The sequence below is a fragment of the Lonchura striata genome, chromosome 1, assembly GCF_046129695.1.
Source record: "Lonchura striata isolate bLonStr1 chromosome 1, bLonStr1.mat, whole genome shotgun sequence".
NCBI lineage: Eukaryota > Metazoa > Chordata > Aves > Passeriformes > Estrildidae > Lonchura > Lonchura striata.
The window spans coordinates 118,679,482-118,704,798 of NC_134603.1; the positions used below are offsets into that span (position 1 = coordinate 118,679,482).

The 25,317-nt window shown below is 38.2% G+C and overlaps 1 protein-coding gene across 16 annotated transcripts in view; it reads left to right on the forward strand.

Moving 5' to 3' along the window:
• Positions 1–25,317, forward strand: part of THRB (thyroid hormone receptor beta) — a 168,409-nt gene that overhangs the window by 137,432 nt on the left and 5,660 nt on the right. For 15 of the 16 annotated variants that reach the window (XM_021538085.3, XM_077787104.1, XM_021538086.3 and 12 more), the window contains 5 exons: positions 11,213–11,313; positions 15,122–15,269; positions 16,669–16,874; positions 19,662–19,808; positions 23,859–24,117. In XM_021538085.3, coding sequence (XP_021393760.1) covers positions 11,213–11,313; positions 15,122–15,269; positions 16,669–16,874; positions 19,662–19,808; positions 23,859–24,117 — 861 coding nt within the window. Of the gene's footprint in view, positions 1–716; positions 1,060–11,212; positions 11,314–15,121; positions 15,270–16,668; positions 16,875–19,661; positions 19,809–23,858; positions 24,118–25,317 lie in introns of those variants that run through there. The other variant, XM_021538083.3, reaches the window with a different exon arrangement.

Below are 25,317 nucleotides of genomic sequence, written 5' to 3' on the forward strand. Positions count from 1 at the left end.
TTTAGAAAAACCGCTTTCCCGTAAATTCATTAGCAGTGGGGAGGATTGTGTATGTGTGGAAGGCTGGGGAGATTCATGCATGTAATTCTGTAAAACAAAATCAATAAAGCTGATGACAGATTAAGTTGCTAAATTTTGTAACACTAGACTACTGTTTGGGTCATCAGCCCAGCACTATTGGATTTTCTATGGTTTAATGCTGAAAAACAGGATTATTGATTTTAGGATTTTCAGCGTATCCCCTCCGGGAGTTCTTAAGCAGTCTTTATAATTCTTCACACTTAAGTTGACAACTACGGTGACATAACTGTGTCCTTGCCTTAGTAATCGTTTTCTAATCATATTGGAAAAGGCTGGAAATGGTTTATAAAATGATTATTCCAGACAAATGGGGGAACAGGAGGGTTGTCAGGATGTCGCTTCTTTGTCTGGTGGTCATTGCTACCTGACTGCCATCTTCCCTTGGAATTAACTTACAGTCACAGATTAAGACCTTTGACTGTCATAAATCTGCTTCCCAATATGTTTGACTGGCAGGGGAGTTCACAAGCCGTCCCAATATAAATAGGATTTTAGCACATCAGGTGCTGCTCCGAAGTAAAACGGGCTGTTTTGCAGTCGACTTTGTTGGTGTATATTCATTGCTCCTTTCCTGATCCATGTGTATGCATGCCTGCGTGTGTATGCATGTGTGTGTGTACGTAAAGTAGAAGCTGAGATAGGCTAACAAAATGAACTACTGTATGCAAGAAATATATGAAGTGCACCCAGCTGCTGGTAGCAATTGCTACATGCAGTCCACTGATTATTGCACATATATTGAAGATAATCAGGGTTACAGCAGTTGTGATGCTCAGGTCCTGCACAGTAACAACATATATATGGAACAGGCCTGGGCGGTGAATCAGCCTTATACCTGTAGTTACCCTGGAAACGTGTTTAAAAGCGAGTACTCTGACATGGACATGGCCCTGAATCAGTACAACCAACCTGAATTTTTCACAGAAGAAAAACCTACTTTTTCTCAAGTGCAGTCGCCATCGTACTCTCAGAAGAAAGGTAGGGGCATTTTATTTATAACAAAAAAAAAAAAAAAAATTCTGTTTTTGTTTTTGTTTTGCTTTAAACTTACAGTTGCATCAGTTGGCTCAGATGCATCTTTGAATGTGAAGGCTGCCTGTTTAAAATTGAAAGCAGCAGTAACATAGGTTGCTAGGTGATTGTAAGGTTTTCGGAGAGCAATGAGGATTTCTAAGCACTTTTTCTTAATATATAAGAGACATTTGCAAGTATATTTTTTTTTTTTTCTGCTTTCCTGGACTATTAAGTTCCTTTGCTATTTGTCAGTGAGCTTGATAAGAAAGTTTCTCTCCTGAAATGTCATCATTATATATTCTGCATCTTAAAGATATGTTTCTGTTTACATACAAACTATGTAAGTCCATGTTTTCAGTAAATGTGAACTCTGTTGGCTCAGCAACTCAGGAAAAAGATTTTGAAAATAGGACTGTAAATATGTATGGGAAAATGTGTTTGAGTTATTGTCTTCTAAGTGAATACCACGAGTTTCTGATTATGCAGAGCAAAAAAGACTGAAAATTCAAGAAAGATGACTTTGCATCTAAAAGGTTGATCTAATCAATACATTTGTGAGACAAGTGAAATGCCCGATCCCTAGGGGTTAAATCATTGCCAGTTTTTAGAATTTATTCTTTTGATTTCAAGTAAGCAAAAGAGATATAAAAAGAGCCCAAAATACTAACAAACACTTGGAAATGTTTTCAGTGCTGTTTGTTTTGAACTCGGTAACCCAACTTACGCAATGAAGTATACATTCTCTCTGTTTCTTTAAAATCACATTATTAAAGAAGAAAAAACCCCTGTATGATATACCAAAATAATATCCTTTTCTGATCAGACCAGATTTTCTGTATGCAGTTTTCCAAAGTCCAGATGAATCTGATGTAACTAGAGAGATAAAGAAAACACCATTTACTACTTTTGAAGTATCTCTGTAGTGAAAAGCAGAGTGTTTGTTTTTATTAACTACATGGAAAACTGAAATATTTTCCTTGAGGCAGAAAATACTCATTAACCCTTGATGCAATAAATCTCTATAATTGACAGAAAAATATCTTGATTTTATACATTGAACAGCATAATATTTCATAATAAAAAAAAATTATTTTTAAAATCCTTCTTGGAAGCTGTAACAACATGATCAAATTGTAGGCTAAATATAGTTGTGGATAATGCATGTTTTTGTGTTGTGCAACATTTTAAATGCTTTTTAAGGCTATTTATCTGTTGTTGGGTTTTAATCAATGAATTCCTAGTCTTTGTAGACTTCTCCCATGTCTTGTTTTTGGTTAAGGAAAAAGTTTATCTCAGGATTAACTTAGCAAAAATAAAGACTTGCTGTTGCAAAGTCACTGAAGGAATACATTTTTCATAATGCTAAAGGCTATAAATAATACTTAGTACACCCAGATCAGAGCTTTAAGTTATTTCAGTGCTCAGACACCTGACATCTGCCCTATGTAAAGTTTTTGAACTTGCTTGTTTGAAGGAATATAGAATTGTTTTTAAAAACAGCTTATATGCCCTTATTTTCTACCACCTCAGTTTCACTAAGAAATGACGGTGAATTTCCGTGGAAGCCAGCTCTCTAGCAGGCTCTTAATTGATCATTCATAAAGACTGAGCAACGTGTTTTGGGATTTTTTAGAGCCTTATTACTGTGATAATCGATAAAAAGTGGCCTCCCTTCTGTCAAACCTTTGCAAATGTTGGGTTTTTTTAAGCAGAAGAGATCTAAACTGTGTGGAACATGTGCATGTTCTCTTTTCTTCTTCTTTTTTTTTTTTTTTTTTTTTTTTATTTTTTTTTTAATTTCCATCTTTTAAGCAAGCTATCGTAAAACTAACAAATCTTTTAATCCTGTCCTAAGAACAGAAGGCTTTTCACAAGGCATGTGTGTCTGTATTGATCCAGAATTGATTGGGGGAGTGAGTGAGTTTGTTAGAGAAGCCTTGGTAATAGCCCATTAAAACAAATTAATTCCCTAAACAGGTGTTCATGAGGAGTCCTGATTGTTGCAGTTGGTATTTTTGTTAGTCCCTTGAAATTTGTCCTAATCTCAATAATATGCAGTTCAAATCAGACTGTTCTTTACACTAGTACATGCACTTATTACTTGTTTCCTATCAGAGCTTTTGCTAGTTACTAAATGGTTAAAGTCTTGTTTTCCCTCTGAGAAGAAAATAATCAACATTTTATATATTGAAAAGCTTGTAATTTGTGAAAGGGCATTTAATTACTTCTCTATTTTTATGTCACTTTGAACGAATTCAGAAAATAACTTGAAAAACAACAACCAAAGACCCCAGCAATGTGTCACTAAGGGAAAAAAAGTAAAAGCATTTATAAAGCATAGCCAGTTATTCTAAATATCAGAAAGCTGCTTCAGTTATTACAGAACAATAAAAACTATTATTTCCTATCTGTCAGAAATTCTGATGAAAGAATTAACTTTTAAAGAAAATAACTGTAGTCCAGAAAATCAAGAGGTGGAGATATGGGTTTAGCTTTGCATCTACTTGTTGCTCCATTACCATTTGTGCTCTGGTGTATGCTGCTAAAAGGTGACAGTACAACGTTTGTGCAGGAGCTTACTGTTTTATTTAGGAAGTCCTTTTGGAACTGATCCTGCCTTAGGAAGCAGACAGCCGTATACACTTTGTTTTCTGCGTAACGCCGTGAAATCTGATAAGCAGAACAGGGCTCATCGTTGTAAGAACAAGGTGCTATTCTCAGTTTTGTCCCAGAGTGCTTAAACTGGAATGTTTTCCCCCTCACACAGTGCTGCCTAGTGAGCTTGCAGCATTGCCTGCTGGATGGGTGGTGCTCAGGGGGACCCTGTGCCCCCCTGCCCCTGTGCAGAGGCTGAGCAGACAGACAAAAATGTCCCTGGATTTCCTCACACCACCTATCCTGTGAGGAGGAGTACCCAGTGACAGGGAGGAGATAATACAGTTAGGAAGGTACAAAAGAAATATGTACAGGAGTCCAGAAACATCAGTCTCCCCACACTAGCATCTGCACAGTGTTTTGGACATTTGAACAACATGGGAGAAATGTCTGCAAAATTAAAACTGGGATGAGAGTTGGATTTTAAAGTTCCTTTGCATGGTAATTTCTTGGACAGTGTTAATGAAAGATGTCCACCGGTTTCTGTGAGATTAGGCTTTAACTTCAGTTTCAGTGGGGCAGAGAGCAGAAAGCAGAGGCTGCTCCCCCAAACCAAGGGTTTTCAGGGGGGAATTCTTGCATTTAGGCTGTAGCAGAGCTGACTTCTCATCCCTGCAGCTCACCTCGCTTCCCAGATACCAGTGATACACCAGTGAGGTTAATGCCATGTTTGAAAGGGCTCTTGGTATAGTGGGAGAACAGGGCTTTGAAAGTTGTTGTTATTGCTGTTATTTTTATAATTGTAATCGCTGTAATTATTTCTCTCTGTTTTTTCTCAGACAATTAATGTGCAGCTGAGAATACATAATGTGTGAGTGCTAGAGTGTGCAATTGAATACTGAGTTCTCAGCAGTGTGAGAACATTAGGATACTTTCTAAATAGCTAAGAAACAGTAACATGAACCTCATGCCAAAACGTCATCTCATCAATGCAGGGAGTGTGTGTGGATATAATCAATTTACAGAAACACTGAGAATTTGTCATCCTGCCCTTTGTAGCAGAGCAGCTCCAAGTATGTTAATGATTATTCAAGCTTGAAAGTGTTAATTTTGTCCTTGACCACCCATCTAAGGAAATAGCACTAAGAAAAATTGTGTAATCCATTGCATAAATCAATATGCATTTGGAGTTATGTTTCTTTCATAAAAAAGTAAATTGAAATAATGTGTTTTCATCTCCTTTACTGTAACCTTTCCACAACCAGATGAAGGATGAGAAAGTGAAGTAAGTTATACTTCTCTTTGTTCAGTGAGGCATAGATTTCTAAACAAATAACTTTCTTGCAGTACTAAGATACCGTCTCTAAAAACATTTAAATAATTTGAGGGGTAGGGAAACTGCATGTTCTGACCCTTAAAGTGATGTATTTTGTACCTGTAGTTGGTAATGGCTGCAGGTAAAGTACTGATTGCAGAAGTTTAAGTGACAACACAGTTTGGGCTAAAATGTTTTCAGCACGTTCTCTGCAAAAGCACTGTTGTTGATAAGGCTTCTGACTCAGCCTAAGGAGCACAGCTAATGCACTGAAAAGTCATGGAGAGAAAAGGGACTATGAAATGTTTCCGATTCGATCTTTGCAAAATCTTTTGCCAAATTTTAGTAACTTCATAAATCAAAGAATGTCAACAGAGATAAAAATTGAGGGCATGCAAGCCAGTTAGCCAACAAGAAAAGTGTGAATCTGCTCAGCAACATTCTCAGTGCTTCCGAGCTTGAAGGAGAAATAAGCCATTTTTCTCAGTGGGAGTAATTTAAGAAAATGGGAACAAAGGATCAGTGTATCTGCTGAGCCTTTCAGATCAATGTTGATAATAGCACAAATAAGAATGGAGTATGCTTTTTCTCTGTTGTCTCTATGCTTTCACTAACACTCCATGTAAGCTTCTTCTGCACAAGTATGTCCAGGATGATGCATGGCTGGCCCTTGTAATTTTTTATAACTTGTATTGAGTTCAAGGTGACTGTGAAAGCAGTAGAACAGCAGTACAAATTTACATTTCAATTTTAATACAGTTGAGGATTCTCAAGGTAGTAATTAATTTCATCTTTTTAATTCTCACACTGTAGTGTCTAGTAAGTGAATACCAGCTTACTGGTAAGTCCTAACTCCTCATTTTAGTGAGTGGTCTCTAGTAATGCAAACTATACCAGATGGGAGAAAGAAAGATTTCAGGGAATATATTTAATACATGACTCTGCTAGTGTACAATGAAAATTAAAGTAGTGAATAATGGTCTTGGAAGTGTAACTGTCCTTCTGCAATAGCAAAAAAAGGCATTTTCTGCCTGCAAGATATACATGAATATCTGGCATACAGGCATAATTTGTTTGCATCGGTGTTACTCATATCCCTGTTTGGTAGTCAAATAACATTTGGTTCTACAATGTTTTTAAGGTGGGGATTAATTCCCTAGGCAAGTATCACATTATCTGTACAGATCTGGAGATACAAAGTATGTGCAATTATATTTAAACAAAACTGAAATTGGCCTTTTCTTAAAAGATGTTTTTTGTTGTTGATGTTGTTAATGTGTACCAGGTACAGAGGAAGAAGAAAAACTATAATTTTTCAGAGTTTTTTATAATTGAAATAGTTTTTCTTTGCTTTGTTTAGTGGAGGAATAGGCACTGAGTGTCTTGCTTGTGTCTCTCAAGCCCATTACACTTGTGCAGGGTCATACATGGTGCTGTAAGGCGTCATTCCTGCAAATGATAATTCAAGAGTGCATGCATACAGTATTAATGGAGGAGTACCTCAGATGACTGCATAGGTTAGCAGATCTCCTGCTGTCCTTATGGCTGCTTGGGGAAGACTCATTGTGCATTTTCCTGTTGAAGGGAATTGTTTCCTCTTATGCCTCTCTAAAGCTACAGTTGTGATTTAGATCGCTCTCAAGATTGGCTATAATAGATTGTATTACATATTCTTCTAGAGAGGCAAGTGTTCCTGCTGTGTGCTTAGCCTTGCCAAGACAGTAAGATTAAGCAGACTGGCAGGTGGGAGTCTGAGGACCAAAGGTGTTACTTTAGGCTGCAGGGAAAACACCAGACATGGCAGATCAAGGTCATTCACTGTTATTCTCTACTCAAAACAAAGATCCAAAGTGGGCATTGTGATAAACAATGTCAAGTCATACTTGACAGATAATTAACTTGGAAGATCATCAGGATGCAACAAATGATAGTCCATGAGGATGCTGAATACAAGAGACAGAGACTTGAAACAACAAGGAACAATATTGGTTGTTTTTGTACAAGTCAGTGAGGTTGGTGTTGCTCTTGAACAGTTCCTCTTAGCTATTTATTTTAAAGGTTTTGACTAAGAAATAAAAGATAAATTATGACCACCTGAAATAGGAACATATGTTTCCATGAGATTTATCAGACATTCTTCTTTAGTAAGAGAACATCAGGGTTACTCTGTCCAGACAGCATCTGCTTTTCCACATAGACATTTTTATCTTTGCTTCAGTGTTATTAAACACACATGAAGCAAAAGTACTTGTTGATATGAGAGACAGGTTACTAATAGTGGTGCAAAGAGTGAGACAAGTCTGTTGCTCTTCTCTTTCCTCAAAACATCTAACAGACAGCTCTGCTGCCACCCATGGCTTCCCCAAGAATCTCCACTGCACTATTCATTTCTTCCATGGTGGCACCATGATCAGAAAAACAGTGTTGAATTTCTTCCTACTAATGTTGTTTCTAACTCTGAGAAGCAGAAAACATGTACTGAGTCTGTTTATCTGCATGTCTTTCAAATGAAATTGTATTGAATTTATGCAAAGGTCATACAGGATATTTGCCACTACTAGAAATTGCTTAGAACAGACATTAGTGTTTGTAAGAACTGAAGGTAAATCCATTTAGTCCTTTTGCAGTGATGTCTGTCTGTATTGTATCTTTTAAAAATACTACTGAAGGTCCAATCTTCCCAGTCTATCTATTTATAGCCCATTCGCTGTTGGAAGAAGTGTTAAAAATATAGAAATATGTAATAGAAATAAAAGATAGGTGTATTGCACACTTCTGTTGCCAGTGATTCCTGGTAATAAGATTTTTCTATTCATGTTTCCTGTTCAATCACTAGGAGAGTTCCAGGTGTGTACTTCCCTTGTGATATGGACTCATTCTGTGGAAGTACTGAACATAATATTTAGGTAGCTTACATAGGTGGCACTTAATGCTTCTGATGAAAGAAATTGGTTGCATGTAAGGATGCCATTTTTAATTTCTAAGAGTGCCCCTAGGAGATTGTGTGTTCTGCCAGATTGGAAACTCTTTTTTATATTGGATAAAGTCACAAAACTCCAGGAAGGAGATGGACAGCAGTGGTCACATGCATGACCTACTGTATATATTTAAGGAAGTGGTTTAGACAAGTGGTCTCCTGCTCCTCCAGTAGAACAGGTTGCCATTACACGAGCAGCACTAACCACCTTATATAATTAATGAAATATCAAGGCATTTAATTCAGAAGCATTTTTTGAGGAAGATAACCAGGGATACTGAATTTTTGAGGATGTAGTTTATGCTATGCAAAGCTTCTATTCCATGAATATCAGTAACCAGCAATAACAAGAAACCATTGATCTTCATCCTACATTTAAGGGAAAATTCTGCATCCCTTTGCTGCATCTTCTGCCCACTCTGTTCACTCTATGTTGTGTATGTGTTGCATGGTGCGGAGGCAGGTGTGAGCAGAGTTGGGGGCAGGATGGAGATAATAGCCTCTGCTAATCCCCCACTGGCATAGTGTCTATTAGGAGTCAGTGATGTAATTAGAATTGAAACCCTGCTGTCTCTCATCTCTCAATGTCACATGGCCACCAGTCTATCCAGGCATAATTTGTTCGTCATGGGTCATGGAGAAATGTAGCCTGAGTATAAATCTGCTCTTTTGCTGTCTTGTAGACTGGTTTGATACAACATTAAGATCTTAGCTCATTTTCCCACTCCCCTTTTGGAATATTGACAGACCTGAGATGTTTGCATCCAGGAATGGCTTCCATGTACTACTGCTTCCTTGTTTTAGAGAAGAGGGATATGTGTTCCTCTGTAATTTGAGGTTCTCATAATTATACTCAAATTAGGCCATACAAATACTTCTTGCCTTCTTTCCTTTCTCCTGATTTACTCACCAGCCTCCATAAAGTTTAAGCATTTTAAGCTCGGTTAAGTGTTCTGTCTAATTTGGATTTCCTTTCTGGACAACCTCTGGAAGCATAGCCTTAGGACAGCATTTGAATTTGAACTGAGCTGACCCTCCGGTATGGTTGCAGGAAGATGATGGCCACCCCTCTTGCAGCATCCCGCAACAGCCTTCTGTTGCCCTGAGTGACTGGTGTCCCAAGTCCCCAAGCTGTACCAACCCATGCTGCTGCGAGGGCTACATAAAGACATCAACCTTCATGTCTAGCCTTATGTGTGATGCTACAGATGGATTCAGCAAGGCAGTGGTAAGGGATAGTGTCACAGATAGCTGCATCCAAAGGACTCTTCTTCATTACACTCAAAAATTCCACTCAGACAGTTGATGCAAAACTGGGAGGAGCAGCTGGAACACCAGATGGGTGTGCTGCTCTTTCAGAGCAACCTAGGCAGGCTAGAAAAATGGGATGAGAGGAATCTCTTGAAGTTCATCAAAGGGAAAGGCCAAATTCTGCACAAGAGGAGTCATAAACACAGCAGTGCAGGCCCAACTGGCATGAAACTGATTTGCACTGGAGTACTTGCAGTTCCTGGTGGGCAGCAAGTTGCATATAGGCCAGCAGAGTGTTCTTAAAGCAAGGGAGGTAAATGGCATTTTGTCTGCTTTAGGAAAATCATCACCTGCAACTTGAGGGATGTGCTCATTCCCTTCTGTTCAGCTCTGCAGTGTTGGGTCCAGTTCCGGGCTCCCCAATAGAAGAAAGGCACAGACATCCTGGAGAAAGTCCAGGAAAGGGACACAGAGATGATGAACTGGAGCATCTCTTCTATGAGGAGTAACTGAGAAAGCTGAAACTCTTCAGCTTGGAGCAGAGAAGGCTCAAGGGGGCACATAAGTGTGTGTGAATATCTGATCCCCCATACTGCAGAAGACAAGGCCAGACTCCTCTCAGTTCCTGGTGACAGAACAAGAGGCAATGAGCACAGACAGAAGTACAGGAAATTCCTTCTGAGAATAATAAAATAGTATTTTCTTTTCCTTCTGAAGGTGACAGAGCAGAACACTTGCACAGATTGCCCAGAAAGGTTGTGGAGTCTCCATCCCTGGAGATACTCAAAAGCTGTCTGGGCATGGGCCTGGACAGCTAGCTCTAGGTGGCCCTGTGTTGAGCAGGGGTGTTGGAGTAGCTGACCTCCAGAAGTGACTGGAGCCATTGTGAGATCCTGTGAAATGTTTACTACACTCCACTAATCTTACACAGCTATACATATAGATGCACTTTCTTCTCTCGCCTCAAAGGGAATATGGGATCTCTATGTTGCATCTTCACAGTGAGATTTTTCAGAAGGTAAAGTTAAAAACTGTAACTCCATTAGTTATGAGTCATGGAAACATTGATTTTGAAAGGTTTGTATTTTTACCCTGTTTAAAAGTTGTCTGTGGTTATGATTACTTTTTGCTTGCCATCAATATTGTTTTGGTTTTTTGCTCAAATTGAAAATATGTTTGTGTTTTCAAAACAAATGTCATTGTGGGAAAAGAACCAACATTGCCAATTTTTTTCACAGCAGGAATATTTTCACTGGCTGGATCTGATAAACCACTTCTGAAGAGAAAATTTCATTCTAGCACATACATGTACACACACACACACATGCGCACACACACACACACACACACACACACATTTGAATGTCTGCGTATTTTGCTTTAAATTCAGGCTACATTAAGTATTCCTGTGGAACATGTCCAGGTCAGGCATGATCAATTCAACTTGGGCTGTATGTTACTCCTACCTTGCTGCTTTGAAACAAACCATCTGTCAGTAAATATTTCTTACTACCAAGTCCCCCAGTCACACTTGGGTTCTCATCTGCAGTATGTAAGTATATTGAGGTTTTTTTCTGATATATAGAAAAGAAACATATTGTATGCCTTCACTGTTATTTTATTATTTCACATACAATCTTCTGAGGTAATATTTTCTGATGCAGTATTTAACTCAGGAGAAAGAAATCATGTTACAACTTTTCTCTCTTGAGCAGTAGACACTGAGTCAGTCTGAAGAATAGAAAATCTTATAGACTGCATTTAATTAAGTCTGTAACATAGTACAAACTTATTCAGGAAATTCAGTGAGTTCAGAAGTATGGTGCTGGTTGACAACATGCCTACGGCACATATATGACAAGATGCATGTACAAGGTGGATTTTAATACAATCTTTTTATAACAAATGTATCATATAATTTTGTTTACATGGAGTTTACATAATGGAGTTCACATGCCATGTCCTTTTTTTCCTTGCAGGGTACATACCCAGTTACTTAGACAAGGATGAGCTATGTGTAGTATGCGGGGACAAAGCCACCGGATATCATTATCGCTGCATCACTTGCGAAGGCTGCAAGGTAAGTGGCATGGTGGGAAAGTGGGAATCAGAAATAGCTCTCCAGCTCCTCCATTATACAGACTTCCTGAACTGTGCTGTCAAATCAAATAAAGACAGATTAGAAGCTAATAAGTACATCCAGTACTGATGATAAGCTGTATCTGGCCATGCTGCTACTCTTCATATGCATAAGGAATATAGCTGGTTTTTGCCGTGTTTGCTTCTGAAAAGAAAACAAGAAAGTTAGATTGCTGTTGCTGCTGTTTAACAGTTAGCTTTTGAATTTCCATTTTTTAATGCTTTTTTTTAGCCATGTTCTCAGCCAGGGTATATCAGCATGTTCCCAGCTAATCTGCTGAAGCTGTTTATGCAATAGCTAAGGTTCTGCTTATGGCCATGAAGAGTCTGTAGCAATTAGCAGTGTTCCAGTGCCTCTCACCATCCCTGTGAAGAAGCAAAAATCAAAATCCTTTCCACATGCTCATATTACAGTAACATCCATCAATTTGGGAAGCATTGACACCCAATTAAAATAGTTTCAAGAAGATTTTGACTTCTTTAACTTAAGCATATTGAAATGTGCTTTCAGTACTAAAATATATCTGCATGACTGTGTGCAAAATTAAATTTAAAAAGAGATTGCTTTGGGCAAGTAAATAAAAAGATGGAGTAACACAATCAGATACATCTTACATGATTTCACTGCCATGAATTTGCCTGAATAGCTTGAGATTCTGTAAGAAAGCTATTCTTTCCTGCAGAAAGTAAAAAAAAAAAATTGTTTTTCTAAAAAATGGGACCACACATGCCTTGGGCTAATGTCATGAGACTAAGCCATGAAAGTCTCATTCTGTTCACCCACAAAGTCTGGAACATTTGGATCTGATATTTTGGGTTTGGATTTGCTTTAGAGCTCCTCATCACAGTAAATCTTGTGTTGAAGTAGTTCTTTTGGTTGTACATCATTGCCCTAAGTTACATTTATGAAATGCACAGAGACCTAAATATCCTCTGTATAGCAGATTTATGGTAATATTCATAATGGTTTTATACATATACTTACATACATAGTATAAAAAAGTAGTTATATCTTTAAAAAGAGCCGTGGAGCTGCACAAGTGGTTCTTACACATTTGTATCCTGAATACCAGATGATAACAATACATAACATGTATGGATGCAACATAATTCAGATATAATGGGAAGTAAGCAGCACTGGGGCATTATGAAATATACTTAGCTCCCAGCTGAACACTGTATCTAAAGCAAGCTTTCCTGCTAATGTTTCATTACTTCAAGTCAAGTAGTTCTTTTTATGCCTACCAGCTATTTTAGAGACGTAGCATACAAATCTGCTTTTATCTTCACATACAGTTCTTCTGTCTGATGTACAATTTAAAATAATGCAAGGAACTGAGATAACAATTTGCAAAAAGTAATTAATTTCTTGGAGGAACAGCATACACATTTCAAGCTGTATGATATATCAACAAAGTTATATGTTTTATCAAAGTTATATGTTTTATTATATATAATCAATTTTCAATTAATTGGATGTTTACTAGTCACTTCCATTCAAAGTCACTTTAGTTTTGTAGCAAGCATAATCAAGGCTGACAACCATAGATTTGCTTTGGCAAGTGCTTTCATGAACAAAGCATCCTCACACATGATTTCTGAAAAGTAAATTGTGAGAAATTTAAACAAAATAAATGACTGGTGAGCTCTGGCATCACTGAAATGTTTTTCCTGACTTTGCCCATTGCATCTACTGCTATCTAGTTGTGTAGTAAAGGAGTTTAGGAAGAGTTACTGCCTACAGTAAAATATGCTTTCTTTTATTGATGAGAATAACACTTCTGTGATGAAGTGTTTGGACAGATATAAAGAGCAGCTTCCTTAACATGTATCTAGAGATGAACAAAGAAGGATTTTTGAAAAATTTTTCTGAGAAATGGAAAGAAATTAGAATCTGAAATGAGCTGTCCCAGCAGAGGTGATGGAGACCCTTGCCATCATAAAGCCACAGCTGCATTAAGTCCTGTGCAAGGTTTAGAAAATAGAAGCTCACTCACTGAGATTCATTAGAGATTTTTCCATCTCTTGCTTCATAACTGTTGATAACCCTGTGACCCTGGTTGTCCACAGCCATCCTTGGTCTTCAGGAAGGGGTGGAGCAGATCTTGTCTCTAGGAATTCATCACAGGGTTGAGCACAGAACCAAAACTGGATGTTCAGTAGAGGAGAGTTTGAGACTTATTCCAAACACCACATAAGGATATCTTGCCTGTGATTTCCTGGATTTTATCTTAACACAACTGGTCCCCATCTTGCAAAGGCTCCCACACAAGTTTTATGCCCCTCAGTTTAATTAACATTTCAGGTCTTAACATAATTAAGGAAGAAAGAGTTGTACTCTTAGCTCAAGCTGAACCTTGTAAGATAAAACTCTGATGAAGACAAGCCTCTTCATTGTTTTCACAGGAGTTAGGAGTACAAGCTGTAATACAGACTTATCTGTACATGTTAACTCAACATTTTGTGTTGAAAGAAATTGCACTGCTGTAAGATTTTACTGGGTATTATTTAACATGGTTTAAAAACAGACCTTTTGCCTACTGAAGTGAAGAGACTATTCATTAGACAAAATCCCAGCTGAAGAGACTATTCATAAGGTAAAATCTCACTTGAATTTTGCCATTGTTTTGACTAAAACCAAAGCCATTCTGAGCAGCCTCAGTCAAACAGGACCAGAGTGTCAGTGTTTTCTCTGTGTCGAGGTAATCCTGAGCTACATTGCTGAGTGTAGACAGTCTCAAATAATGATGAAACTTGAAATTAAAGTGAAGTCTAAATTTTCTGCTTTACAGCCTATCTTGTTCTTATCTTGCAGTCTTCGGGAGTTTATCCAGTCCTCACAAAAGTCAGTGAGAAAAGTAATGTTGAAATTAATACCAGGATTTTGTCCATAATGTTCAGAGATAATTTTTATCTGATTTCATTACCTACAGTGAGGTTTTATGGGGTATTTGAATGAGTGAATTCAATGAGATTACAGTAGTTCATATGGTCTTAGAATCTGTGTAAATTTGCAAGATAGATCTGTATTATGATAAGATAGATAGATAGATAGATAGATAGATAGATAGATAGATAGATAGATAGACAGACAGACAAATTTTTGGTGGTGATGAGGCTTTTGGGACTTTTGAAATTCTGTGGTAAATACGAATTAAATCTGCTTCTCAGAAATATAAATAATTTAGAAATTAGAGATCATTTGAGTTTAGAATCAAACTCAAAGATTGTATAGACTATATTTGCAAAATCTTCTTCTTGCCCAGATTTGGTTGGTTATTTGGCTTTTATGGAAATAAAGGACTGGAACTGTTTGTCCTCAGTCCTTTAATAGTACCATCATTCTTGCTATTTGCAGAAGCTGCTTTTTAACTAAAACTATGTGTATGCCTTTCAGTATCCTTCAAAATGATTACTGAGTTTGAATAGGGGCTCAAAAATATTTCATACACAAAAAAAATTAACAGTAAAAAATAAGACTACAAGAAGACATGTACACAGTATTTGTGTCTCAAGACAGCACTACTTGCACCTTTACTTATCTAAGATGTCTGTATGTTTTTAATTGTTAAGGAAAATCAAGAGAAATGCTATACACTATAAAACTGGTTTGAGAGCTTTGAGAATTTTTGGGAATGAAATTTGTTATCTTGCATACTTAGGTACATGCCTAACAAATCAAGCAGCTCCCAATATTTAAAAATTGCTCAGTGCTAATGCTTTCCAATATATTTATTTCTTGCACCTAGGGTTTTTTTAGAAGAACCATTCAAAAGAACCTCCATCCAACCTATTCCTGTAAATATGAAGGAAAATGTGTGATAGACAAAGTAACAAGAAATCAGTGCCAGGAATGTCGCTTCAAAAAATGTATCTTTGTTGGCATGGCAACAGATTGTAAGTATATTTTCATGTTTTTTCTTTATTTAATTTTTTTTTCAGTGTCTGTGTTTTCTTAAAGTATGTTGATTGATGAAGCTTGTTAAAGTAAAGTAGAACTTCCAGCTCTTTTGTGGTTTTAATAATACCAGGGAATCACACTCGTTGCATTAAGCCACTTTCACAGGGCTGAAATTTTTTGTTTGTCCTTCATCAGGCTGCACCTTCCCTTGGCCTTACCAAGCTGAGTAACAATAGGAATGTTCACCCTTTGGAGGAGAGGAGGGAGAAATGCATCTGGATGGACACTTTGCTTGAGATAAAAACATCTTGTTTAGAAAATTCTGGAGGATGTGAAATTGAATGTCATTGTATGAGTCATCCTGCAGTTGTTTGTTTTATTTTTAGCCCTGAAGAAGTTATCTGCTGCAAAGATTTTGAGCCTCTTCTAAAGAACTAGAAGATATGGCTGTAAGATTAATCCTTAGGGGGTCTTCTTTTCCTGCTATTGCACAGGGATTTACACCAATAACTTCATTTACTACAAATGGGAGGAAGTCACCTATAGCCTGCAGAAGTCATATAAATCCCCTTGCTCCTTCATGGTTATTGCCAGTATAATCCTTTGCAGAAGAACTGAAAGGAAAACAGGCCCAGTAAACAACAGAAGAATAGTCTAACTTAGTATTTTCATTGTTAATGTAATGTATAACAGTTCCCTCTGGCTAGAGGGAAACAGAATAAAGGAGACGATTTCATTGTGGCCAGGTAGACCTTCAGAAGAGGGGCTGGAACCAGTGAAGTAGTGAGCAGAGCAGCCCTGGGGCCTGTGTATCTGGAGTCACTGGAAGTAATGGAGCTCTATAGGAACACCACTTGTGGTGATCAGGAAAAGAGCCAAAGGCATGTTGACCTGATTGTGTCATGCTTCAGGCAGATGAGCCTTCTGTGAATAAGTGCTCCCACTTTCTTTGATCCATGTTACCTTCTGCTGTCATCCAAGTACATGTTCTGCACTTCAGAGCAGTGAGTGTGAGCATGCTGATATGTCTTTAAAGAAAACAGAAGTGCATCTTTCCCAATATGGATTACTCCAAGTCCATTGCAGGAGCACTTGGACACCTCACAAAGCTTTTGCATATTAGTTTTATTGGTGGAACAACCCCTTGAGGGCAATGGCAGTATACAAAGCATTACCAGGATGGTAAGTCACTCTTTGCTACCCAGGCTTGTGAGAAAATGAAGTTTGAAGGGAGAAGTAAGAGAACTGTCTCGACTGTGGGTCTTGCCAAGGTAGACTTCCTTACTGGTTAGTTAAGGTATTTGTAAGCAACTGGTACCTCAGGAACACAAAAGACGAAAGTTCTGACAGTCTTACGAGCTTCCTACCAATTTTGTATGTTTTTTCCCCTGCTAGTGGTGTTGGATGACAGCAAGAGGTTGGCAAAACGGAAACTGATAGAAGAGAATCGAGAGAAGAGACGTCGGGAAGAGCTGCAGAAAACCATTGGGCACAAACCAGAGCCAACAGATGAGGAATGGGAGCTCATCAAAATTGTTACTGAAGCACATGTGGCCACCAATGCACAAGGAAGCCACTGGAAGCAGAAAAGGAAATTTCTGGTAAGGGCTGTAGCCTTATATGCTGCTCTTAGTGCCAGGTTCTGTTCTTTCTTCTGCAGTGCCTTCCCATCATTGCAGCCCCGAAGAGATTTTATTGCCAGTGTACTGATGTTTGTGAAAAAAGAATGATTTTGCATAGTTATTACTTCATTTTTTGTGCCTGAACCTCAGTGTTTGATCAGACCATATATTTTAAAAGATAAATAGCGTGTTGCTATGTTAAGGCTTACTCAGCTGGATACTTTTATTGTGCTATGAGTAGAAAAAGTAGAAAAAATTGTTCACAGAGCAAAAAATTCTCAAAAATTCCCAAAAAATTGAGAACAGAAGCAGTCTATAATGCATACTGTATTTTTAAAATATATTCTATCTAGGGAGAGTTGTCTTTATTAGGGACTATCATAAAACATATTTAAAGTGTTAAAACAATAAAATGTTCTAGACGAAAGCTGGTACTTTTAATGACTCAGGGGTTTTCTCTCTTTTGGTTAGTGGTAGATACATTAATGAAAATACATTAGGCAAGGAAAATTAATTTCAGTGAGAACAGGATGATACGTACACTATACCATTGGAATTGCAGCCTACAAAAAAACTTAGTTTTTCATCCTATAACTAAGGGTCAGAAAATAAATGGTGATTTGCAATGCTTGATCTTAAATAAGGATTTATTTGATTTTTCTAAATCAATTTTTAGGGGAAATAAGTGCAGAATGCAAAATGCTTATACCACACAAAAGAGGGTTTAGAGACTGAATTTCAAAAATACATAGGAGTCTTTAACAGTCAGGGTATACTAAATCAGATAGAGCACGCTTATCCTTTTGCAAGCCTAGGCTCCTACTGCATAATTCACCATGGGAATTTCAACTCACTGTTGAATTGTTATGAGAAATTATGTATTGAAAGCAACGGATCTCTTTTATAAAGTTGGGGGTTTTCTAATGCCAGTGACACCATATAAATTTCAATATGAATGGCTCGTGTTCATTATACTGTACATTCAGGAAACCACAGCCAGTCATCACTGGCAAGAACCAAGAGAGAACTTTCCAGGGGCGTTGCAGAGCAAGGTGTGAGCAGACCAAGAAGCTGCTTCAGTAGTACTTTTGGTTGTTTAGACAGGAGTGCTGTTCTTCAGGTATCAGCTGGTTTGGGATAAAACCTAGGAAGCTGGAGACTGGGGCTGGGAATGAGCTGTTGAAGAGCAGTAGAAGCTGACAGTGTGCCCTGGGAATTATGGATCTGTTTTTATGTAGCTGAAGCTGGTTCGTTGCAACAGAGACTTCATTGGATTCCACACCTCTTCTCCTGTTGAGTTAGGTGGAAAGAGCTCCCCTCCAGTGTGTTAGCTTTAGCTGGCTCTCGTGACTTGCTTTGCCTTTCCCAAGAAAATGCCATGCTCTTTCTTTTTCTCTGCACAATGGTTCGTGTGGGTTTAAGCATTTGGTCTTTTTTGCTTGGAAGTGATGAAGGTTGTTTATCATGAGCACACAGACAATGTGGTTTAGTTACCCAAGATGCAGGGAGGGAGAGAGACTAGAAATTCATTTATTTGAGTTTTTTAGTAGAAACCATCAGATAATTGAGCCCAGTCTTCTTCATTGTTCCTTTACAATTGGTCCTTGCTTTATTAACACATTACTGAGTTTTTTCTTGCAAGAAGTTAGATTTGGATTCAGATTGGTTACAGAGCTGTGGAAGGATCTTTTATCATGTGTTTCTTTTAAAAAGTGGTTGAATACAAGTTTTTATTATAGATAGTACTTTCAGCACCTCCCCTTTTAAGTGTGTTATATAAATGTCATAAGGTCCCAGTCTAAAAGGTCTACTTCTCTGGATTTTATCTAGTTTTTGACCTTAATGTGAACAGAATGAAACCTCTGCATGGTGTTTGGTAGATGTTTTGTAATTGCAAAGCCACACTTAACAAACAAAACAGCTTTGAAGTGCCTGTATTTCAAATACATGGTAACATTGACCAGCTGCATAAAAAGCACGTGGACAAGTTCAAGTGCAGTTGGAATAAAAAATACTCATTACAGATTCTGCTTAAAACTATTTCATTGTATATCCCTGTTGAAATCCTCAAAATGTGATTTGTTTTTCATTTGGAGAAGCCTTGAGCTGAAGTCATGCAACAGGCAATTTTCAACCAGATTTTTACCCAGATGAGTTCAAATTCTATTTACATTATCCAGGGCACCTTTAGGTTAGCCTGTTCTTGCTCATAAGTTGCTTTAGCTTTGCACATAAGTTGTTTTAGTGTTTTGGAAGCTGGCCTTGGCAATTGCGTGGGGAGGCCCTGTGATACCTGGCAATCTCATCTGGGGAGACTTTCCGAGCTTTGAGTGGATAAAGGGCCTAAGTTTGCAGCATCTTCTCATGGGTAACATGTCTCCTTAGCTCTCTCTGATTTTAGAGAAACTTGAGAGCTTTCAACTCCTGAAACGAAAAACATGCCTATTTTTTTAAACAAAATATGCATATGCTGCACCCATAAAATACATAGATACAGACACAAGGAAGAAACTGTGTGCAAAAAGTCCAGATGTCCACAAAGAATGGGTAGGAGCATACCAATCACCCCTTTCTCTGTGTAGTCACCCCTTTCACAAATGCCTTACAAATGAATTCACATTTTATGACATAAATGGACTTTACTTACAAAGCAAATAGTGTTGCTTTTTATTTTAGTGTCTCTTCCATACCAAGCAGGACTTTGGAGTTTTAAATAATTGCTCTAAGACAGACTGCTCCTTTAAATATCTTTGTTTATATCCTTAGCCAGAAGATATTGGGCAGGCACCAATAGTTAATGCCCCAGAAGGTGGGAAAGTGGATTTAGAAGCCTTCAGCCAGTTTACAAAAATTATCACACCAGCGATTACAAGAGTGGTGGATTTTGCCAAAAAGTTGCCTATGTTTTGTGAGGTAAGAAGACTTTCTTGCACTCCTCATTTATATGCCTGTTGTTAGAAACTACTCAGAATACTCTGGCAAGTAACCTAAAAATATGATGTGTCTAAGTTAAAAAATTAAAGACACTCAAAATCAATGGGACTAGAATAATCTGTATTTTCATGAATTTTCTTTTTCCTGTGATTACTGAAATCCTGAGTTTGCTAATGTAGAAGTCGTTGTGGTTTAAGGACTCAGATATGTCTTTAGAGGTGGCCTTGAACAGAGCAAATGAACAAAAAGATCCTGTCTAGAAGCTTCACTGATATGTTTAATAAAATATTCCAGCACATGGTTCTCTGTGTATCCTCTGGTTCCCTGGCAGGTGCAATATTGTCGAGCTGGGTCTACACAGTAAAAAATTATTGAAATTCAGGAGAGCACCCCTTTCTGTGAGTGGCACTTGCCTCATTGGGTTCCCTAGGCTTGGTTTTTCTGAATGGGGAGGTTGTGCATAAAAAAGTCTGTGAAAGTAATGGATTGTCATTCCAAATAGATACTCACATGTAAATATACAGTAAATAGACTCAAAGGCTTGGTTGCATTTTAGGAGTACAGAGGCCTTACACTGATCTCATTTGTACCAAGGTATCATTTTTATTGAAGGACCAGATGCAATGGCTGATTGTATTTTTTTTTCTTCAATTTAATAAATGGTATCAGAACTGCAGCCTGAAATAATATTTCAGTCTTAATAATCTAAATATTTTTCGTAAAATCATAGAAAGTTTTGGGTTGGAAGGGACCTTAAACATCATCCAGTCTCAACCATCCTGCCATCGGCAGGAATATGTTCCATTGCACACTTTGAGGTCAACACCCTACCAGAAAGGAAGGGTAAGGCAGACATAAAATTTTACTCTACTGTGGCTGGCAGCTTTTTACTAAAGTCAGTCATGGAGAGCTATATATGTCCTCCGGCAAATACAGAACAAGAGGTAAATATCAATAGTTGTCATAGTGTAAATATCTCACCCTGGCCAGCCTCTGCATTGGTGCCATCAGTCAAGGAATCATGAAATAGTGTGCCAAGCATGAAGATTTTAAAATATGAGGAATATGTCCATAGATCATGAGCATTTAGTGTCTGAAGGAATCTGTCTCCTCTGATCTGGAATTTGTTAATGGGAAATTGCAGTGACATACCAAAGTAGTCTTTTTAATTTAGAAAGCTCTTCCAGTCACACACAGACTTCTGTACCCATCTGACATCTCCTACCCCTCCTGGCTACCATGGACCCACCTGTGTCAGAGCTAGGCAGGAAGCATGGATGGAGAAGTCAAGGCATTGTTGAACATGACCTCTGTATGTTGTGCGGTTCAGCTGGACAGGCTTTGTTTACAGCTAAGCCACTGTGTAAACCTGACACCTGCCCATATACAGCAAGATCTGATTGCAAGGGGAGGGACAGCTCCTCATGAACACAAAGGAGTAGGACAGCTGTCCTCTATGTTGTCATATAGCACTTCATTTAGCATGAAGAAAATGACAAATGTTTGCTCCTTTTTGAAGGGGCACCCTCCTGTTAACTTTTTTTCCATTATGATTTTTAACCAATATCTTTTTCTTAGAAGCAATGCTGTATGGGCTGTAGATTTTTTACAGGAAAAAACACTTCTTTTTTCCATAGGACCTGCAGAGCATTTAAACTTTAACTCAGTTTGTAATTCCAGAAGCTGTCTGAGAATGTAACAAATCTCTATGAAAGAGGGACCTGTCAGGGAACATCCATGACCACTTACATTTTCATATCTACTTTTCCATCTTTTTCACATCTTTGGACACATGTAGAAGCCAGCAAAGCACTATGAGTGCCCAGCTTAGTTTGTGTGCATCCATTGGCCCCTGCCTCAAACCAAGTATCCAATCCTGGAGTAATCCAAGTATAAGGAAAACTTGGTTTTTTTCTCAGCATTTCTCCTGTTGTTTCTTTCCTGCTTTTCTTTCTGGTTAGAATATGAAGATTGAGGAGAATATAATAAGTTTAATGTGAGTTTTAAATGTCAAGGCATCAGTTGTTCCACAGTGGGTGAAGCTGTGTAAATACTCTTTGAGGTCACTCAGCTCAGCTCAGTTCCATGGTGCTGCATTACCCCTGTCCTGCAGAGCTGAGCACTTCAGGTTCCTGCCTTGTGCCTTTTCTCCCTGCAGAGAGAGAGTAAAGGACATGACAGAGTTTCAGTCACATTTTTTTGATCCTGCTACTGGAAGATGCTCTGGTAGCAACACTCAAGTGATGGCTATAGGTAGCATTAAAATCTGCACAGCTGGCAGTAGAACTATGTTCAAGCCTCCTGTTTATGGTAACTCCTGCTACTGGCAGATAAGACCTGAGGCCTGGCATTTGTGAAACAAGTGTCTCATGTATCCTTCACAATTAGAAAAGCAGGTGAAAGACAGGCATAGTCAGACCACCACTACCATAATGAAGTTTTAAGAAGGATCATGTAGAAAGGGAAATCCTCATTAGTTTCATGGCTCACTAATAAAACAGCTGAAGCATCACAAAATATCTTCTCTACTGTTACCTGTTTCTTTTCTACTATTCTTCCTTCTATTTAGAGGCTTGGTGGTTTTTTCATGTATCTTTTCTTGTCCCTTCTCTCTGCCATTCTTTCATGTTTTTTTCACTTCCATTTCTTATTCCAGTATCTCTTCATGGTTCCTTTCACATATCTATTCTCGTATTAATTTTTTTAAAACTCTATTTCTTTCCCTACTTCAGTCTCTGCTGCCAAACAGTGGAATTGTCATTGGGTAGCAAGACTGCTGCTGTGCCTGTTCAGTCTTCCCCAGACTGCTGCTGAGCTGAGGGTCATCTGTATGGAAACTGATTTGCTCTGAACAGGATGAGTCAATTTTCTTGTGTATTAAACACTTCACACCTGAAGCTGGAAAAGTAGCTGCATGACTCAACCCATTTTCCTGACCATGTGCTTAAAACTCTTCTCTAACAGGGAACTGCTTTCCACCTGCATTAGGTAGCTCTGCATCATTTTCCACCAAATCAGTGCACTTGCTTTGCAAGTACACTGTTGCCATGCAAACCTATAGTTCATGGGGGTTTCATTTTTGCATTGCAAAACAGGTAAATATAATAATTTTATAGAAATAAAAAAAAAATGGCTTTTTGCCTCCTTTCAGGCTAAGCAGATGTGTGTTGTTCTTTCATATGTTGGACCCTTGCTGTTTGCTTGCAGTCTTAAAATTGTCGTGGTGGGATTTGTTATCATTGAATAACCTATGAAAACATATATTATATGCTTTATAGAGCACGTTCTGCTCACATGTCAGCATCCTGGTTATACTCTGTAAATGCAGAACCTTTGAACATCTTGGCTTTGGTAATGGCATGGAAAAGTCACATGTGCTGAAGATCACAGTTTATGCACCGGCTTAAAAGCTGTAGCTATACCATAGATTTTCTGTCTGTCCAGCAATAGTGTAGAGAGCTCAAGGAGAACAGTCTTACTAGATTAAGTCTAGATTAATAAAATCTCTGTTGTTAAAATGGGCAGTGAGAATTCCTGCTCCACTGATTGATATAGATATATAGATATATAGATATATAGATATATAGATATATAGATATATTTAATTTCTTTTATTTAAAACACAGTCCACTCTTACAAACCCTCCCAAATGTGTTTCTTTTCCTCTGGTCAGGTAAGAAATGAGTATGGCTGGTAGTGACTTTAACTGGGATGGCTGAGGACTGCACCAGCCCCAATTATAGTTTATTCTGCTGTGATAAGTTGTAAGCTGAGGGAGCCAACAGCTGTGTTATTGCTAGATTTCTTAAGGGTGTGTGGAGATGCTAACCAGGGAATGTTTACCTTCTGGAAGTTCCTGAAGGCAAGAATGCAGATCCTGGGGGTTTGTGCAGAACAGCGTGTTTAGAGGGGAGCTCCACTATGCAGGGCAGTGTCCTGGGCTGTGAACTGCAACTTTGCGCTTGTGGATTTATTGTAGCTGTAAAAGCCACTTAGTTTGACAAACTTTGCCATTTGTAATTTCTGCAGCTGCCATGTGAAGACCAGATCATCCTTCTGAAAGGCTGCTGTATGGAGATCATGTCCCTCCGAGCAGCAGTTCGCTATGACCCCGAGAGTGAGACTTTAACACTAAATGGGGAGATGGCGGTGACAAGGGGCCAGCTGAAAAATGGGGGTCTTGGCGTAGTTTCTGATGCCATTTTTGACCTGGGCATGTCTCTTTCTTCATTTAACCTGGATGACACCGAGGTTGCCCTTCTTCAAGCTGTTCTGCTCATGTCATCAGGTGAGAACAGAAACATATTGGAATCCAAACAATTTTAAAACTCTTTGGTCTTTGTCACAAGCCTCTTTGTAAAAGAAGTAAGATAGGTTAGATCTTGTAGTGCTGACTAGAGTAATGTGAGAGAAATTTTCTTTCAAAACCCCAGTGACATATTTTGGTGAGCACTAGGAAAAAAATTCAGGGTGTTCAAAGAGATAGTCATAAAACTGGTTTTGGTAACACACCTTGCTCAGTTTGGTACTTGGGAATGAGCCAGGGATGATCATGAAGAATAAATCAGTGATGATTCTGAGCCAGTTTGCCTTAAATGAAAAATGGATAGTTTAGCAACACTGGTCCTAATGATAAGTTTTCTCTTCCCCTGAGTAATGTCATGCATTGGGCATTCATACTCATTTCCACCAGTCTTATATGTTTAGTTTGATGTGCCCTCTTTTTTTCCTAATTAACAGCACCACTGCTTCCTAATGGGCATTTACGACTGTGCCGTTTCCCTACGCTGGTCATTTGCAACTGGTCATGATACAAAACCATCACAGACAATTTCCTAAGATTTCCAAAAAGTTTCTAGCTTTCTCAGTTTGAGTATGTTTTCATATATGCTTCCAGTCATTGTGCCAGCCCAAAGAGGAAATTCCATTCTTGGGCAGTGGCAGATTTGGCAAGATTTTATTTTAAGATGGCTTTGAAGATTGGGCACTGAATAACAATACACAATCAGTGATTTACAAGTATTAACTGCATCTGAGATGAAAAGGTTTCCACATTAATCACAACACAGCACTTCATTTTCCCCATCAAAATTTCTTCGTAAAGAAATTTCATTTCCCCATCTTGATTTCTTTTTAGGTCCCTACACACTGATACAGGAGCAGGGCTTTCAGAAAGCAAATCAAAAATTACCTGCTTTTCCCAAAGGTGTTTTCTGAGAAGTGACATGTGAAAGGGGCTTTCCCAGTCTATGCCTGGCTGCCAGTTGAGACAGCCAGATTTTTAGCTTTTGCTGTTCCTTGATGCTCCATAACAGCTCACCTGGGATCAAAGCATGATGAAAGCATGATCAGACCATTGGTCAGATTGTAGAAAAACAGATAGAAAGGAACTGTAATTTAGATATCTGACAAGTAATTTTTTTTGTTTCTTTATTAGTTTTTTTACAGAAAAATATAGATAGAAGCCTTAGCTGAAATCAGGGATCTG